This window comes from Hylobates moloch, unplaced genomic scaffold (genome assembly GCF_009828535.3).
Source record: "Hylobates moloch isolate HMO894 unplaced genomic scaffold, HMol_V3 SCAFFOLD_3, whole genome shotgun sequence".
NCBI classification, from domain to species: domain Eukaryota; kingdom Metazoa; phylum Chordata; class Mammalia; order Primates; family Hylobatidae; genus Hylobates; species Hylobates moloch.
The window spans coordinates 84770982-84785967 of NW_026652278.1; the positions used below are offsets into that span (position 1 = coordinate 84770982).

General features: G+C 42.1%; 1 protein-coding gene and 1 pseudogene across 4 annotated transcripts in view; one reads left to right on the forward strand and one right to left on the reverse strand.

Annotated features, from left to right (window-relative positions):
- The window catches only part of LOC116461167 (phospholipid-transporting ATPase IB-like), a 30177-nt gene extending 15231 nt beyond the window's left edge, over nt 1–14946 (forward strand). For 2 of the 4 annotated variants that reach the window (XR_009212851.1, XR_004245998.2), the window contains 3 exons: nt 1378–1485; nt 12997–13128; nt 14592–14946. Coding sequence is in view for 1 of the 4 variants with exons in the window: in XM_032142658.2 (XP_031998549.1) it covers nt 1378–1485; nt 12997–13023 (135 nt within the window). In the remaining 3 variants the exon portion in view is untranslated. Of the gene's footprint in view, nt 1–1377; nt 1486–12996; nt 14287–14591 lie in introns of those variants that run through there. The other 2 variants (XR_004245997.2, XM_032142658.2) reach the window with 2 other exon arrangements.
- LOC116466095 (5S ribosomal RNA) lies at nt 10687–10805 on the reverse strand (annotated as a pseudogene).
- Nucleotides 14947–14986: the final 40 nt, after the last annotated feature.

Here is a 14986-nt window from a genome sequence, read left to right on the forward strand (position 1 = left end):
TTTGTCTCTCATGAAGTGTCATGACCTGCCTGATGTTTAAATGCTCTGCTAAAAAAAAAAAATGAGTATGAGGTGGTAAGTCAATGTGGAATAGGTAATCTAAGATAGCAGTCCCCAACTTTTTTGGCACCAGAGACTGTGTTCATGGAAGACAGTTATTCCATGGACAAGGGGACTTCCATGAGTCTCCTAGGAGCTGGTTTCAGGATGATTCAAGAACATTACATTTATTATGCACTTTATTTCTCTTATATATTACATTGTAATATATAAGAAAATAATTATACAACTCACCATAATACAGAATCAGTGGGAGTCCTGAGCTTGTTTTCCTGCAACTAGATAGCCCCATCTGGGGGTGATGGGAGACAGTGAGAGATCATCAGGCATTAAATTTTGAGAAGGAACACACAACCTAGGTCCTTTGCATGCGCAGTTCTCAATAGGGTTCATGCTCCTATGAGAATCTAATGCCACTGCTGATCTGACAGGAGGCAGAGCTTCAGGTGGGAATGCCAGTGATAGGGAATGACTGTAAATACAGAGGTAGCTTTGCTTGCTCACCTGTCGTGCACCTCCTGCTGTGCAGCCTGGTTCCTAACAGGCCATGGTCTGGTACCGGTCCATGGCCTGTGTTGTGGGTTGGGGCCCACTGCCCTAAGAGACAGTGGCAATTAATCCAGGTTAAATGTGATGATGTCTCAATTAGCCTGGGATGTTAGAGGAGAAGGCAGTGAGAAGTGGTCAGAGCCTGGATTTATTTTACCTTTTTAAAAGCTAACAGAACTTGCATATGGATTAGATTGTGAGTTGTGGAAGGAAGAAAGAAGTCAAGGATCATCATATTAAGAGGACAAAGGAGGAAAAATGAACAACTCAGTAGATGCTTAAAGAAACATTGTTAAGAGGCAATATCCATTTCAGATTTTTTTTAAAAAAGTCTTTGCAAATTGAACAGGACAATTGAAGTCCCAAAATGATCAATAAAAACATCTTATTGATTTTGTCCATTCAGCCACTCTCTTACCAGATTAATGAATCCTTGTTGTATACAGCCTTAGGTTGGAGCAAACACTTGCCGTGAAGTGAGAGGGGCCCACTGTCACTATGGGATAAATCTGAGAGAAAGGCCAGCCATGACAGCAAAAGCATGTTCATCTTCAGAGTACTTTGGGGACACTCATTACTTGAAGTCATTTTTTAAAATTCTGAGGCAAGGGAATTGGGAAGATTGACCTCCCCAGTAAGCTATGAGTCATGAGAATCTTTCCATAAGAGGAGGTAGCTAGGATGCAGGGATTCTGTAGCAGGTGGAGTTCGGGTGAATCTGCTGCGCCAGCCGAGAAGCCCTGTCTGAGTGACTGTTTTCCTCTGCAGTTCAGTCATCTGGCTATCTGGGGAAGCGCGCTGACCAGTCTGGTGTTCTTTGGCATCTACTCAGCCATCTGGTCCACCATTCTCATTGCCCCAAATATGAGAGGACAGGTAAGTATGCCGGATTGGAAGTTTGCCTTCTGTGTCTTGTGATAACAGTGTTTCTCCATGTGTAGACTAGCAGGCTCTCTGTGTTTTACAACTGTATTGAGGTTCAGTAGAGGCTGGTGCTACCTGTTTCTATCAGGAGGTAAACCAAATTAAAGCACCTGGAAGATGTCATCCAATCCACAGAAATGGCATTTCAAATTTAAAGTGTTATAAAAAGTCAACCTAAACCCCCTTACTTACCTGACATGTCCACATTTTCATAATAAATTATGTGTTAATTGCACATGGTACTGATATGTGCAGTTTATGGCCCTTTGGAAACTGGAGCTATTTTGAGTTGCTCATAATCCAGTGATTATATGGTTACAGTTTTGATGTTGTACTCTGATTAGTAGTTATCCTCTTCTGAGTCATCTGTGGAAGTTAAATCTAACAGCTCTATGAACCAGCATCTCTCATTGTTCCGTCTCTCTGAACTAGAAAGACTGAGATTAAAGGTCTTTATGCTCACTTGAATGCCTTTTTATTTTTTTCTTTTATATTACCTTTTTCTAGTGCATGAGATTGAGCCATCAACCATGACAAACTTGATCATGGAATCTAACAATATCAAGTTTGAATAGAGAGGAGCTTGGCAATCTTGTGGTCCATACATCCTCAATTTACCAAGGAAGCTGTGCAAGCTCAGGTCTCCAGGTTCATCCCAGAGACCACACCCTGGGGTTGCCCACAGCATTCCTGTCCTTAGACCCCAAAAACAGGCTGCTGGGCCCTGTACTTTAGGGACCTCTGCACTGGCTCTTCTTCGCTGGGTATATTTCTCTGCACAGAGTGAAAAGCTGTGATGCACACAGCCAGTCTTCCCACTTCTTATCTGTTCTCTGGGCTCCCAGGAACCCAAGCCTCTTTCTCAAACAGCCAAATGCCTACTGCCCAGGCCTGCCTGGGCCTTCTTCCAGATCCAGGCCAGTTTGCACAACCCTAGGCCCAAGGGGCAGCTGTTTGCAAGGGGTGTGCACTGAGTAGATTGATGTTTGCATTGGTGTTTCCTCCGACGTTTAAAGGAGGGTGTTCATGCTGGGGCACAGAACCCAGGTGGAAAGGGAAGAACTGTGGGTCAGACTTTAATTGGTGTTTCCCACCCAGGAATACATATTTTAGGGGCAGGTCTGTGCATAGCTCAGCTGTCTGCTATCTCTGCCTCACTTACTCTGCAGAAGTAAACAAAACCCCCTGGGTTGACCCAAGTCTAGACTGTGTCCAGAAGCTGTTTCTTGTGAGGTAGCCCTGAGTAGTGTTGCTTGACTTTTGACCTGGTGGCTCAATTGGCTGATATCCCAGGGTGCAGATGACCTCCACTGAGGATGCTGAGTGGGATGGACCTGTCCTGCAGTAGCGGGCATGCTTGTCCCCTAATGCATTTTTGCTTTTTGTAAGAAAAGAGGACAAATGTCTAATGTGCTTTTCAGTTCTTTTCCAAATTCAGACAATAGAGGAAATTAGAGGGGATTCAGTAAACCCAGAAGATTGTTGTGTAGCAAAATGAGCATTTCCAACAAAGAAACTTTGTGTGTTTAAAGAAAGCAATTCTATTTTAAAGCAGCATGATTGAGCCCCACAAAACAAAGTGTCAGCTACAAGACAACAATCTTTTGGTAAGGTATTGGGGCTTACAATATCTGTTTTGTGCTCTCTTCCTTCTGGTTCAGAGTTGATCTGCTATGATAAATATTTTATTTGGGGAAAGTTTTGGTACTAGACAATAAACAGGGCCACAGCTGATTGCCAGAGACAATTTGCTAAATTAGAGGACAATGACAGCTGACAGGATGGGTCACTTGGTTTGTGACTGGCAAACTAAGCCCATTTGTCTAGGTTCCTAGGTTGGTGAATGCTCAGAAGTGAAGGGTATTCTAGGAAAAAACTGCTTTTTATAGGCCCAGCACACTTCCGCTGCACAACTCTGCTATCAAAAAGACTTTTTTATTTTTTAGACACAGTCTTCCTCTGTTGCCCAGGCTGGAGTGCAGTGGCAAGATCTTGGTTCACTGCAACCTCCACCTTCCAGGTTCTAAGCGATTCTCCTGCCTCAGCTTCTGGAGTAGCTGGGATTACAGGTGTGCACCACCACACCTGGCTAATTTGGTATTTTTAGCAGAGATGGTGTTTCACCATGTTGGCTAGGCTGGTCTCAAATTACTGACCTCAGGTGATCCACCGGCCTCAGCCTCCCAAAGTGCTGGGATTTCAGGTGTGAGCCACCATGCTTTTAAAATTACTATTTGAATAATGCTTCTGATAATTTTTCTTTTTTTTCTTGAGAATGAGTTTTGCTTTTGTTGCCCAGGCTGGAGCGTAATGGTGCAATCTCGGCTCACTGCAACCTCTGCCTCCCAGGTTCAAATGATTCTCCTGCCTCAGCCTCCCAAGTAGCTGGGAGTATAGGCATGCACCACCACACTCGGGTAATGTTTTATATTTAATAGAGATGGAGTTTCACCATGTTAGGTTGATCTCAAACTCCTGACGTCAGGTGATCCACCAACCTCGGCCTCCCGATGTGTTGGGATTACATGCGTGCGCTACCACACCTGGCCAGCTTCTAGTGATTTTTATAAACCATTTTTTGTAGTTCACTAAACAGTAGGTTTTTGGCAAATAAACATGGTTATTTGATGCTCTTCTATTAAACTACTGTGTAATAGCAAATGGCATTTTTCACCCAGAAGCCAGAGAGATTGGACACACAAAACATTTTCTCTATCCATAACTTTTTTTTTTTGAGATAGAGTTTCATTTTTTTTGCCCAGGCTGGAGCGCAATGATGCAATCTCAGCTCACTGTAACCTCCGCCTCCCAGGTTCAAGTGATTCTCCTGCCTCAACCTCCTGTGTAGCTGAGATTAAAGGTGCCAGTCACCATATCCAGCTACTTTTTGTATTTTTAGTAGAGACAGGGTTTCACCATGTTGGCTAGGCTGTTCTCAAACTCCTGTCCTCAAGAGATCCACCCACCTCAGCCTCCCAAAGTGCTGGGATTACAGGTGTGAGCCACTGTGCCTGGCCCATAACATCTTTAACCTTCAAAAAGATGCACTGTTTCTGCTGGGGGTTTCTTTTACTAATTTGATTAAAGAATTATTTGTTTTGTCCATGATATTTGGAGTTTTTCTCATGGGGGAGAATGCAAGTTTTCTCTTGATGGTAATAATTCTACAGTAGAATTAGAGTTCTTCTTCACTATCAAAGAGTCTTTATCTTCTGTAAAGAATCTCATGACATGGTATGTGAAACCCAACCAGACAACACTTTAGGAAGTTCCAGCTGAAGTTTCTGAAATCAAAGAAGCCATCTGCATCCTTCCTCTCTTGAAAATATGCCACATTTGTGGGATCTTAAAAGGAACCCTGTTTTTCCATTTGTCTCTTCTCAAGCTTAGATCTATAATAAGTTAAAAACTCAGGTTGTATCTATCGTGGTTAATGCCAGCCAAACCCTCAGCTATGGAAAATATGTGATAATGTTTTTCTGTAGGAGACTACAGAAAGTGTTTTTTTCCCCCCAGTAACATATCTGTGAGATTTAAGTTTCCCCATAATGGGTCCCCAAGGCAAATACTTAAAAGTAGAATATAACTAAATTCTTTTTAGCTCACTGCCTCCCCCAAAGTTGCCTACTGATAGAGAATTGGAGAGATGAGGGAATCTTGATCCAAAATTAGATTAGGAAATGTGTTTATATTTTCTGCATGCTTTTCCCAATGTGTTTGACTTTAGTGGTGGTAGAGGGAATGCCATATTACTTGACCTCTGTACAAAAGTCAGGAGACCTGGCAGAGTTTATGCCCCAGGCAGTTATATAACCTTTGGCAAATCCCTTTACCTGCATTAATCTCCCAATCAGCAAAGTCAGAGTAATACCATTCACCCTAGTTACCTGATAGGATTCTGGAAAATACATAACAACCTGTGGAAAATCTAAAACATGCATGCTCTTCTTTTTCCTGGAGTGATGAATTATTTTTAAACCTTGATGAATAGAAATATTGCTGTGATTTAAACTCCAAATTCTTTTGGCCACATAGTTGTAACATTTTATAGGTTCTAAATTGGATGTTTCTCAGCAAGGTCCATTGATTACCTGCATTCAAATCATCTGGATTGCTTGTTAAAATGACAACCCCTCCACCTGCAGGCAATCTCTCTGTCTCTCTCTCTCTCTCTCCCCCTCTCTCCCTCTCTCCCTCCCTCCCCCTCCCTCCCTCCCCCCTCTCCCTCCCCCTCCCCCTCTCTCTCTCTCTCCCTCTCCTCTCTCTCTTTCCCCCTCTCCTCTCTCTGTCTCTCTCTGTCTCTGTCTCTCTCTCTCTCTCTCTCACACACACACACACACACACACACACACACACACACACAGTAAATTTGGAACCTCTGGGTGTGGCACATCAGCACCTAAGTTGTAATAAAGCTTCAGGTGATTCTTTCCTTTAAACTTTGAGAACCACTGCTCCAAAACACCTAAAATATGACTTCATTAGAATATTTTCGCTGTCATCAGGTGTTACAGGAGAAGATGATACACTGAAGATACTCACAGCTGAGAATGTCAGTGGAGGAGGAGAGACTAAGAGTAGGAATCTGCCTAGGGCCAGGAGAGGGCTTGTTTTCAGGTTAAGGTCTGTGGTGTGGAACCATGTTTGCTTGCCTCAGCATCCATTCTTCTTCACCCTTTCCTAATTGTTCCCATATGTGCTGTGACTTTCCCTCTTACTCCTGGGGAAAACTTAATCCCATCCCTTCTGTAGTGATTAGTTCATGAAGCCGAGAGACATGGGGACACACTTGTCAGGGGCTTCTGGGATAGCAGCAAGTGTGCTCCTAAAAGAATCCGTCAAAGAGACAGCTTTCTCATCTGAATGCTGTGGTTGCTGCTGTGACGCTGGGAATGGTTCAGCTAAAGGAGGAAAACCACCCTCAATACCACCCTACTGCTGGCATGAAAGATAGACTAGAAAGACAGGCAAACAAAACCAAAAGTCTCTTTTTTATTGCTTTATTATTTGACAAGTAAATAAAACCCAAAAGTCTCTGCGTGATTGTTGAGACCCTGTATAAAGCCAGCTTCAAAGCCCAACCCAAATGGGGCACTTGGAGAGTCTCCTGTGTGTGGCTTGGCGTTGTGGGCAGCTGTTGCCAAGGAAGATTCTCTCCACCCAAGTGAGGCTGTCAAGATGTTTCCTTAGCTTCACAAGCACGTGGCCAGCCAAGGAAGTAAATGCTTTTTAAGAACAGTCTTTAGTATAGCATGTTTAACTGTTTTACTATGCCTAAAGTTACGGATTGGTTTTATGAACCTTGTAAAGAATTATTTAGTGTTGCAATTATTAGTTTTTTTAGGCAGTAACATCCCAGAAAATGTCTAATGGGCATATCTTAAGCTTACTGGAATTAATCTCAAATACAATGTTGAATAGACTCAGTCCAGTTTTCTTCAAGTATCATATTTCAGAAACCCAAGGCCTGTCTGGCGAGGAGCAGTCAGCCTCATCAAGGAGGAAGTCCCATCAGCGGAGGCTTGCCTTTCTGTTTGAAATAACATTGTGGCATATTTTTGTACAGTTTTCTTGAATATTGAATTTGGCTGAATTATTTGTTGTAGTCTAATTTCCATTCTGGCTTTTAAACTTGTATATTTTGTGGAACAGTAAGACTCACAAGAAGTAACATGCTGTGTTTCTGGATGATATTCTTATCTGAATACAAAGCATGATGAGAGGAGCAAAGTTAACATGGCACAGACTTCCTGGTTTCTCCCATACCTGTGACTCCTGTTGCCTGCACACTGGGGTATATTATATATGTATATTATATATGTATATTTCTCTCCTTGAAGGCTCCTGACATCAATTCCTGTCTGAGGCAATTTCTAGAACAAAAGAAAATAAAACCTATAGCAAAAAGCCCTCTTCACTGATAATAAAAAGTCAGAAACATTGACTTGACCAGTGCTAGCAAGGTGCGTTCTCACAGTCTATAAATATTTGGGATCTAAAATCAGAAAACTAAGGCATCCGTCAGACAACAATTCTGTCACAGAATTGCTTTGTCATTGTTACATGTAATACCAACTTGTTTTGAGTTTTCTTTTCCTAATTAACAAATGAAAAAGAAAGTAGATTTTTTTTAAGTTGAAAGCTCTTTAAAGTGGTTTCAGATCCTTCCTATAGGCAGTGATGGGCACAGCACCTTCCTTTACCATAATTGCCTCTGGATTCTCTCGAATCCTTCCAAATTAAAGTGACCTGAATCTAATTTCTTTCCTATTCAGTTAAAATTATAACTGTTAAAGTAGGATTTGATTAGGATAGTTAGCTCTTCTTGTTGCATTGATCCCTTTACCATTATGTAATGCCCTACTCTGTCTCTTTTGATCTTTATTTGTTTGAAGTCTGTTTTTTAAGAGACTAGGATTCCAACTCCTGCTTTTTTTTTGCTTTCCATTTGCTTGGTATATATTCCTCCATCCCTTTCTTTTGAGCCTATATGTGTCTTTGCACATGAGATGGGTCTCCTGAATACAGCACACCGATGGGTCTTGACTCTATCCAGTTTGCCAGTCTGTGTCTTTTAACTGGGGCATTTAGCACATTTACATTTAAGGTTAAAATTGTTATGTATGAATTTGATCCTGTCATCGTGATGCTAGCTGGTTATTTTGCACATTGGTTGATGCAGTTTCTTCATAGTGTCATTGGTCTTTATATTTTGGTGTATTTTTACAGCGGCTGGTACCAGTTTTTCCTTTCCACATGTAGTGCTTCCTTCAGGAGCTCTTGTAAGGCAGGCCTGGTGGTGACAAAATCCCTCAGTATTTGCTTGCCTGGAAAGGATTTTGTTTCTCCTTCACTTGTGAAACTTAGTTTGCCTGGATATGAAATTCTGGGTTGAAAATTCCTTTCTTTAAGAATGTTGATTATTGGCCCCCACTGTCTTCTGGCTTTTAGGGTTTCTGCAGAGTATCTGTTGGTAGTCTGATGGACTTCCCTTTGTAGGTAACCCAACCTTTCTCTCTGGCTTCCCTTAACAGTTTTTCCTTCATTTCAACCTTGGAGAATCTGAAGATTATGTGTCTTGGGGTTGTTCTTCTCAAGGAGTATCTTAGTGGTGTTCTCTGTATTTCTTGAATTTGAATGTTGGCCTGTCTTGCTAGGTTGGGGAAATTTTCCTAGATAATATTCTGATATGTGTTTTCCAACTCTCTCCCTGTCACTTTCAGGGACCCCAATCAATTGTAAGTTTGGTCCAGTCCCGTATTTCTTGGAGGCTTTTTTTGTTCCTTTTCAATCTTGTTTCTCTAATCTTGTCTTCACATCTTATTTCAGTAAGTTGATCTTCAATCTCTGATATCCTTTCTTCTGCTTGATAGATTTGGCTATTGATACTTGTGTATGCTTCATGACATTCTCATGCTGTGTTTTTCAACTCCATCAGGTCATTTATGTTCTTCTCTAAACTGGTTATTCTACTTAGCCATTCCTATAACCTTTTGTCAAGGTTCTTGGCTTCCTTGCATTGGGTTAGAATGTGCTCCTTTAGCTCAGAGGAGTTTGTTATCACCTACCTTCTGAAGCCTACTTCTGTCAATTTCTCAAACTCATTCTCTGTCCAGTTTTGTGCCCTTGCTGGAGAGGAGTTGTGATCCTTTGGAGGAGAAGTGGCACTCTGGTTTTTGGAATTTTCAGGATTTTGGTGCTGGTTTTCCCTTCATGGGTTTATCTACCTTTGATCTTTGAGGCTGATTACCTTTGAATGGGGTTTCCATGTGGCGGTTCTTTTTGTTGATGCTGATGTTATTGCTTTCTGTTTGTTAGTTTTTCTTCTCACAGTCAGGGCCCTCTTGTGCAGATCTCCTGCAGTTTCCTGGAGGTCCAATCCAGATGCTGTTTGCTTGGGTATCACCAGCAGAGGCTGCAGAATAGCAAAGATTGCTGCCTACTTCTTCCTCTGAAAGCTTCATCCCAGTGGGGCACTGGCCTGATGCCAGCCAGAGCTATCCTGTATGAGGTGTCTGTCAACCCCTGTAGGGAGGTCTCTACCTCCTGGGAGGGTAAGAATCCTCCTGGGAGGATAATAATCATTCTGGGAGGGTAAGTTTATAACAGAATTTCTCAAAACTTTTGCTCTCAGGACCCCTTTACACTAAAAAATGATTAAAGACTGGAAAAAGCTTTTGTTTTTGTGGGCTATATCTATGATTAATTACTGTACTAGAAAGTAAAACATGTTTATTAATTCATTTGAAATTAACATGTTTATTCATTTTTGTTGTTGTTGTTGTTGAGACAGTCTTGCTCTGTCGCCCAGGCTGGATTGCAATGGCATGACCTCGGCTCACTGCAACCTCCACCTCCTGGGTCAATCGATTCTCCTGCCTCAGCCTCCTTAGTAGCTGGGATTACAGGTGCCTGCCACCACGCCCGGCTAATTTTTGTGTTTGTAAGTAGAGACAGGGTTTCACCATATTGGCCAGGCTGGTCTGGAACTCCTGACCTCAAGTAATCCGCTCGTCTCAGCTTCCCAAAGTGTTGGGATTATAGGCATGAGCCACTACACCTAGCCTAAAATGTATATTCATTTAAAAATATCAATCTATGCTTGTGAACATAACATTTTAATGAAAAAAAACGATTGTAAAAAAATGTAATGAATGTCATATCATTGTTTTATATTTTTTCAGTTTCTTTTTCCTTTCTTTCTTCCTTATTTATTTTTTTTGAGGTAAGGTGTCTCTCTGTTGCCCAGGCTGGAGTGCAGTGATGAAATTATCACCAACTGTAGCCTCAAACAATCCTCCAGCCTCTATTTTTTTTTTTCTTTCTTTCTTTTTTTTTTTTTTTGAGATGGAGTTTCACTCTTGTTTCCCAGGCTGGAGTACAATGGTACCGTCTCAGCTCACCGAAACCTCCGCCTCCCGGGTTCAAGTGATTCTCTTGCCTCAGCCTCCCAAGTAGCTGGGATTACAGGCGTGCGCCACCATGCCTGGCTAATTTTGTATTTTTAGTAGAGATGGGGTTTCTCCACGTTGGTCAGGCTGGTCTCAAACTCCCAGCCTCAGGTGATCTGCCCATCTCGGCCTCCCAAAGTGCTGAGATTACAGGCATGAGCCACAGAGCCTGGCCGTTTTTTTTTTTTTTCTTTCTTCCTTAAAGCTACAGCACCCAATATTCCCAGGTGGTCTCCCATCCAAGTAGTAACCAAGCTCAACCCTGCTTAGCTTCCGAGATAAGATGAGATCGGCTGCGTTCTGGGTGGTATGGGTGTAGACCAAGCCTCTATTTTGCAAATGTTTTAAATGTATGACTTCATATAAGATTGTGGATTCTTGTATCTACTTCTGCATTCAAAATATTTCTATGTTTTATGTCATGCACCCTCAGAAAATTCAACTGTACTCTCATGAAAGGAAAATGATAAATAATGTATTCATATTGTTACGACATAATTTTGACCTTGTAAGAACCCTGAAAAATTGAGACTTGGGTTTTTTTGTTTCTGTAGATTTCTCACATAAGAAGTTAACAATCCTATATACTGTCCTTTCATGTTGTAAGGCTGTTACTGCCTTTCTGTCCATATGACCCTTTTTTCTCTTTTACATTTCTACTTTCCATTGCTTGGTTTCAGGAGCAATATCTCCATTTTTTTTATCCCAAAGGTGTAACTGGGACTCTTCCAATGAGACCATGGTATGAATTAGAGCAAATTATCTGAAATTTGATGTCATGTCACTGTTTCAGTGTTATTTGGATTTTTTTTTTTTTTTTTTTAAACAAGGTCTCACTCTGTCACCCAGGCTGGAGTACAGTGGTGAGATCACAGGTTACTGTAACCTCAAACTTTTGGGCTGAAATGATCCTTCCGCTTTAGCCTACTGAATAGCTGGGACTATAGTTCCACACCACCATGCTTGGCATTATTTGGATGTTTTTTAAAAATTGTGGTTAAATGCACATAAAAATTACCATGTTAGGCCAGGTGCGATGGCTCACCCCTGTAATCCCAGCACTTTCAGAGGCCGAGGCGGGCAGATCACGTGAGATCAGGGGTTCAAGACCAGGCTGGCCAACATGGTGAAACCCCATCTTTACTAAAAATACAAAAATTAGCTGGGTGTGGTGTCGTATGTCTATGGTCCTAGCTACTCAGGGGACTGAGGCGGGAGCATCATTTGAACCTGGGAGGCAAAGGTTGCAGTGAGCCAAGATCGCGCCAGCCTGGGCAACAAGAACGAAACTCTGTCTCAAAAAAAAAAAAAAAAAAATTTACCATATTAGGTCAGGTGCGGTGGCTCATGCCTGTCATTCCAGCACTTTGGGAGGCCAAGGTGGGCAGATTGCTTGAGCCCAGCAGTTTGAGACCAGCCTGGCCAACATGGTGAAACCCCATCTCTACTGAAAATACAATAAAATTAGCTTAGTGTGGTGGTGTGTGCCTGTAATTCCAGCTACTCTGAAGGCTGAGCAGGGAGAATCACTTGAGCCTAGAAGGCAGAGGTTGCAGTGAGCTGAGATAGTGCTACTGCACTCCAGCCTGGGTGACAGCACAAGACCCTGTCTCAAAAAATAAAAAAAGAAAGAAAAGAGAAAAGAAGAAAAAAATTACCATGTTAACTTTTGTGTGTGTGTGTGTATGTGTGTGTGTGTGTGTGTGTGTGTGTGTGTGTGTGTGTGTGATGGAGTCTTGGTCTCTTGCCCAGGCTGGAGTGCACTGGTGCGATCTCGGCTCACTGCAACCTCTGCCTCCTGGATTCCAGCAATTCTCCTGCCTCAGCCTCCCAAGTAGCTGGAATTACAGGCATGCACCACCACGCCTGGCTAATTTTTGTATTTTTAGTAGAGACAGGGTTTCACCATGTTGGCCAGGCTTGTCTCGAACTGCTGACCTTGTGATCCACCCGCCTCTGCCTCCCAAAGTGCTGGGATTACAGATGTGAGCCACTGCGCTCTGCCTATGTTAACCATTTTTAAGGGTACAGTTCAGAGGCAAAGTACATTCACTTTGTTGTACAACCATCACCCTATCTATCTCCAGAACTCTTTGCATCTTCCCAAACTGAAGCTCTGTGCCCTTGAAACAATAACGTCCCCTTCTTTCCTCCTCTCAGCCTCTGGCAACCCCCATTCTACTTTCTATCTCTGTGATTTTCACTACTGTAGGTACCTCATATGAATATTAATATTGTGACTGGCCTATTTCTCTTAGCATAATGTCCTGAAGGTTCTTCAATGTTGTAGCATATGTCAGAATTTCCTTCCTTTTTATAGCTGAATAATACTGCATTGTATGGAGTATGCCACATTTTGTTTATCCATTTATTGGCTGACGAACAGTTGGGTTGCTTATATGTATTTTTTGTCCTCATTTACTTTTCTCATATTTATACTTTCATATTTGCTATCATATTTTTGGCAGGTACCGCTTAAATCTAAGTCTATTTACTATTATATTTTTGGCAGGTACCGCTTAAATCTAAGTCAAGATGAAATAAAACAAGAAGTAGAGGACTATCTTCCTTCGTTTTGTAAATGGGCAGGAGATTTCATGCATAAAAACACTTCGACTGACTTCCCTCAGATGCAGCTCTCTCTGTAAGAAACACATTTTGTTTATATATATAGTCTTCATATTTTTAGACCAGGATGCCATTCTGTGTGTTGAATCAAAGTTTTTAAAAGATTGAGTAATTACAATTAGCTGTTTTGCTTGCTTATTTTATAAATTATGGTCCTAAGTATCTTTCCACGACAAAAAAGAACTCAGTGAAAGAAAATTTTATTTTCATTGTTATGATAGCTTATTTTTTATATGTAGATATGTATTTTCTTTTTCTTTCTTTTTTTTTTTTTTTTTTTGAGATGGAGTTTTGCTCTGTCACACAGGCTGGAATACAGTGGCACTGATCTCGGCTCCCTGCAACCTCCGCCTCCCAGGTTCAAGTGATTCTCCTGCCTCAGCCTCCCAAGTAGCTGGGATTACAGGCGCCTGCCACCATACCTGGCTAATTTTGTATTTTTAGTAGAGACGGGGTTTCACCATGTTGGCCAGGCTGGCCTCGAACTCCTAACCTCAGGTGATCCACCCGCCTCAGCCTCCCAAAGTGCTGGGATTACAGGCATGAGCCACTGTGCCCAGCCTCTTTCTTCTTTTTTTTTTTTCTTTTTTGAGATGGAGTTTTGCTCCGTTGCCCAGGCTGGAGTGCAGTGGCATGATTTCGGCTTACTACAACCTCCGCCTCCCAGGTTCAAGCAATTTTTCTGCCTCAGCCTCCCAAGTACCTGGGATTACACGCGCCCACCACCATACCCAGCTAGTTTTTTGTATTTTTAGTAGAGACGGGGTTTCACCATGTTGGCCAGGCTGGTCTTGAACACCTCACCTCAGGTGATCCACACACCTCGGCCTCCCAAAGTACTGGAATTACAGGTGTGAGCCACTGTGCCTGGCCTGTATTTTCTTATAATCAATTTATAAATATTTTGGGGGTCCTAATTTTTTTCATTTGATTCTTTTTTTTTTTTTTTTTTGAGATGGAGTCTCATTATGTCCCCCAGGCTGGAGTGCAATGGTGTGATCTCGGCTCACTGCAACCTCCACCTCCCGGCTTCAAGCAATTCTTCTGCCTCAGCCTCCTGAGTAGCTGGGATTACAGGTGTGTGCCACCACACCTGGCTAGTTTTTGCATTTTTATTAGAGATGGAGTTTCACCATGTTGGCCAGGCTGGTCTCGAACTCCCGACCTCAAGTGATCCTCCCACCTCGGCCTCCCAACGTGCTGGGATTACAGGCACGAGGCACTGTGCCTGGCCTCATTTGATTCTTTCATGTGTATTTCTCTGTGTTACTAGCATATAGTCTGTGTCATGTGTTGACTGTCATATGGATGTGCTATATATTTACTGTGTTTAGCCATTTAATGCTGTTTGGCATTACATGTATTTTCAAGTTTTTTTTTTTTTTCCTCAAAGTGGCATTGTTATACTTTTATAGGGGAAATACGTTTTTTCTGTTATTCATTTAGCAAATATTTATTGGGTGTCTAATATATGCCAAGTAATGTTTTAGGTGCTTGGATCATGGGAGCAAGAAACAAAACAAAACATACAGCTGCCTACTTTGTTGAGTTTCTATACTACTGCACAAGTAAACAGCAGGGGACCAGACTGTGATTAATGCAGTGCTGAACAATGAGGAGGATAAGAAGAAAGGAAAAATAGGTAGGTAGTGGTGGCAGGGATATTCCATAGGATGTTCATGGAAGGCCTTTCTCATAAGGTAGCATTTGAGCAGAAGCTTAAAGGAAATGAAGTAGTGAGCCATACAGCTGTCTGTAGGAGGAATGTTCCAGGTAGGGGAAAAGGCAAAAGTCCTGTGGCTGACATATACTAGCTGTATGTGCAGTATCTCAGTGAACCAGTGTGATGGCTAGAGCAAAGTGCAATAGGAGAA